This window comes from Bison bison, unplaced genomic scaffold (genome assembly GCF_000754665.1).
Source record: "Bison bison bison isolate TAMUID 2011002044 unplaced genomic scaffold, Bison_UMD1.0 scf7180017864491, whole genome shotgun sequence".
NCBI lineage: Eukaryota > Metazoa > Chordata > Mammalia > Artiodactyla > Bovidae > Bison > Bison bison.
This window is the reverse complement of record NW_011495050.1, coordinates 22221704-22226105: the sequence shown is the minus strand read 5'-3', so window position 1 is coordinate 22226105 and position 4402 is coordinate 22221704. Positions and strand designations below refer to the sequence as shown.

General features: G+C 35.2%; 1 protein-coding gene across 7 annotated transcripts in view; it reads left to right on the top strand.

Annotated features, from left to right (window-relative positions):
• VPS13B (vacuolar protein sorting 13 homolog B (yeast)) overlaps nucleotides 1-4402 on the top strand; it is an 805833-nt gene that overhangs the window by 703342 nt on the left and 98089 nt on the right. For all 7 annotated transcript variants that reach the window (XM_010863525.1, XM_010863528.1, XM_010863522.1 and 4 more), the window contains exons 41-42: nucleotides 1627-1808; nucleotides 2989-3338. In XM_010863525.1, coding sequence (XP_010861827.1) covers nucleotides 1627-1808; nucleotides 2989-3338 — 532 coding nt within the window. The remainder of the gene's footprint in view (nucleotides 1-1626; nucleotides 1809-2988; nucleotides 3339-4402) is intronic.

The following is a 4402-nucleotide window of genomic DNA, read 5'->3' as shown; positions in this document are numbered from 1 at the left end:
AATTTTTTTTTAAAAAGTGAAGTGGTTGATTTACAGTGTTATGTTAGTTTCTGGTATATAGGAAAGTGAGTCAGTTACATATGTATAATGTGTATTATATATATATTTTCATATTCTTTTCTGTTATAGGTTATTACAAGATATTAAATATAGTTACCTGTGCTATATACAGTGGGGCCTTGTTGTTTATTTTAAATGAGATCTTTATTTATAACTCCACAAATAAATTCCTAGAAAGCTGTTTGGATTAATATGCCTGTTTATAGAAGTGTTAAGAGTATACCTAGCTGCGTTTTCGTGCATAACATTTCATCAGAAACATATTGGCCCAGAGTTGTGTTTTCTCTGTATACAATGGGTTTTTGCATACAGAGTCATAACATTGCAGTAAATACCACCACACTGTAAACTCCTTGAAGTTAAACACTCACTAAGCCTAGCTTTCTTTTCACCAGCCTTTTCACCACTTCTTTCAAAACCCAGCTGAAGATTCACACTCTTGAGAACCCCCCATGATCTCCCCCACGCCATCCTGAGTTCCTCTTAGGTCTCTGCTCTGGCCGCCCTTCCAACTTTCCTACTCCTCGGTGGTTGTTCCATTTTATACTGTTTGTAAATGTCTACATATTTCATACCACCAGATAGACTGTGACTTCATTGAAAACCTAGGATTTATTTCTTTAGTTTTTCCTGTCATAGCTCTCCCAAGGACACTATAAGCCAGTGCTGCTTCTCTTAGCTCGTCATGGATGTGGGAACCAGGCTCCACCACAGCTATAAGCAAATTTCAGATTTGGCAAGAAGAGGGTAGAAGACAGTGAAGGGGACTGGAGCTGCATCTATTCAATGAGCCACAATTACCAGAATGCACCCTGGCATCTCCCAGTCCCCAGCTCCATGTTTCTACGAGCAAACTGAGGCGAGGTAACGAGGCTGCATATTTCCCACGCACACCAGCAGCCACTCTGAAAAAATTTGTTCCCTCCTACAGATGCCTTCACTATTTATTTTAATCGAATTTTTCTGGTATAAAATGTGTTAGGGGAATGGACAAATAAAGAGAGGACCCAATACATATATTGATTATATGTGTACTCAATATACATGCAGTGTAATTGTCCATGAGACCTTGGTTCTTCTGAACATGGTCATAACTTTTATGGCACTTAGTACAGTATTCAGTGGATATTCAATAAATAGTATTGACTAACTTATATGGGAATATGGATATGGACAATCTGGAGAAGTAAAACAAAAGATTTATGATGCTGAAAACATTTGGTCTTTTGAACAGCAGAGTCATACTCTGAGTTGTGTTGGTCTTTAATATGAGAACAAGTTGTCCGTAAGTCATATGAAATGTGGATGGAAGAAAATTGGGTTGGCGGTCAATATGGTCTGGGGTTTCAGTAATCCTATGAAACTTTTCTGCTAATAGCTCATAGAGAATAATCAACAAGAACTTAATTTTTTAAAGAAACTCATTATGTGAACAAATATGGAAGATTTGATAATATACTGACTATAGGATTATGGGAGCTAGCTTTTCAAAACCCTTATATAAAGATGTTTCATTTATATGATGTTGGAAATTTTAGGTTACTGAACTTTTATTATTTCCCACAGCTCTGCAAGTGAATCTGGTTCTCAAAGCACTTGTGACCAACTTGTAACTCCAACAGCCCTGGCTGCCTGTACCAGAGTTGACTCCTGTTTTACCCCATGGTTTGTCCCATCTCTTTGCATTTCCTTCCAGTTTGCTCACCTGGAGTTCCATCTTTGTCATCACCTTGATCAGCTTGGCACAGGTACTCTTTATTTTAGCATCAGAATAACATCCACTTAATACTTACTGTTTTGTCCCTACACAAAACTCCTTCCCAAATGACCACCGCTCACATGGGGAAAGAGGACATTTTTAGAAGCAGCATTTATTTCCTTCAACAATGAGCACCAGCAAAGTTACTCTGAAGTTTTTTTATTTCATATAATAATTGTCCCCCTTATGTTTGAACCATCTCATTTACTTATTATATAGGTTACCAGTTATAGTGAATTGCTATGATTTAGTGCACTTCCTAATGAGAATTTTCAAGGAAGTTACAAAAATTGCAGGTTTTTACTATTACTCCAATTATGAATTTTTTGAAAGAAGTACATCTGTTTTTGTTTTATATTCTGAGCCATTACATTAATGGCAAATAGTTTCCAAAAGTACTTGATATTACTTTATCTTGATAAGTACGAATACCTTCCACCAAAAATGGACAAATTCTCCAATATTTTAAAGGACTAGCATTTTTACAAGTTTATAAGGTAGAAGAGTAAGTTTTTCCACATATCAAAAGTGACCTTTTACAAATTTGCTCATGTTCATGAATAATTATTCCTAAAAGTCTATACGAAATCTTTTCTCCTTAATACATTTTGATTCTGGTATTAGGTTTTCAACCTACATGTAATGGAAAAAGGAAAAAAACATCAGATTAAAACTAAACACAGCTGCTGTTAAGCATCTTGCCTTTTCAGCAAAAATGGAGTTTAACCTGTATTTTCTAATTCTGGGTCATGTTTTTGGTTTTCAGATTTGGTGGGTAGATACAAAGCACTTTTGTGAAACACGCCTTAAATATTTACCTCCTCTTCATTTTATTTTTATCTGCAAGTGTAACCTTTGGAAAAATACCTGCTGTTTGAACAAAGCTTTTTTTTTTTTATCAGTTTTGTTTGTTACTTTATTTTTGTTGGTTTGTTTTTGCTTTTTTTTTAATTTATTTTTTTGTTTTGTCTTTTTGAACAAAAATGTTGTTTACAAATGCCAAATGGTAATTCAAATGTTATATTATCTTCAAGAGAATGTTTGAATTTATTAACCAGCAACTATTGCATTCAATAACCAAGAAGTGAGTAATTTAAATGTCACTCTATATTTCCATAAAGTGTTGGCTCATCTCAGCTGCTGTATTTCTTGTTTGTTTTTCTCAACAGCTCCACCAAAATACCTACAGCCATTTATTTCTGATAAAAATGTGCCATCTGAACTAGAATACATGGTTATTTCCTTCAAAGAACCACACATGTATCTTCGACAGTGGAACAATAGTTCTGTCTGTCAGGAGATCCAGTTCTCAGCTCAAGCAGACTGTAAACTTCTAGAGTGTAGAAATGTGACAATGCAAAGCTTGGTGAAACCCTTCAGCATCTTTGGACAGACTGCAATTTCCAGCAATGCAGTAGAAAAGCTGATTGATTGCTCCATCATCATTGACTCAATATTTGTAAACTTTGGGCAACATGTAGTTCATTCTCTCAACACTGCAGTACAAGCTTGGCAACAGGTATGCACATTCTAGAACAGTTTACAGTTTGTCCGTGTGTGATCTTTTACTAGACAGTCTGTGTTATCACTTCTAATAATAAATTAAGCACAAACAAAAATGTGAGAGAATGAAGAATCTGACGGGCATCATTATATTTGGGGCCTCTTCTGTTTGGGCAAAGCGATGCATGTTATTTTTAAAACCTTTGGAGAATATGGGTTCTCTACACATGCATCAGAGATCATGCCCACATTTTTGTGACTAATGTACCACATCTGTGTGGAAAGTAACATATTCCCAGAAATTTTTTCCAAGTATTATGGCTTTAGTTTGCCAAAGCTTCAACTTGGTATGTATCAAATTGTCTAAGCAGCCATTGCAGAAATGAAGAACCTGTGTGAGTCTTTCTGATAAAAGCATTTCATCTTTCAAAGCAAAAAGGCAATGAGAGGAAATATGTGAGAATGATATAATCTTAGCTTTTCTCCCATTATTATTCTGCCATTTTGATTCACTAAAAAAAGCACTCAGTATTAGATTTTTTAACCAGCTAAAGACTATTGATGAGTAATGTTTTACTTTTATCTTTTGTCAGAAATTAGCTGTATTAGAAAAGAGATAGAATATAAGTCTGTTTTGACTGACATTTAAAATGGGGAACCTGCCTGTGTTTACTATCATAAATATAATTTCACAAAATATTTGGATCATAGTATGCTCAGTGATTTAGTGATTGGATAACAAATCGTTTCTGCTTCCCTTACTGATTTTCAGTATAATATTGCATTTTCATAAAGCCCGTGTTGTTATTTAAGCTGAGACATTTCCCCACATTTTGTACGTTACATGCATTTGTGCAGACTAACTCCCCAAGAGAAATGGTCCTTCACTCCACCCTGACCTCATGTGGGGATGGACAGTGGGACTGGGGGGAGGCTGAGTTCTCTAACTTAAGAATTTTTATGGGAATGAACTCTTTTCTTTATATGCATGAAGACCTATACAAGACTAAGGAATTAATTACCTAACATGGCACTACAATAGCAAAGGGAAAGAAGATAACACATCTGTTTCATATTTTA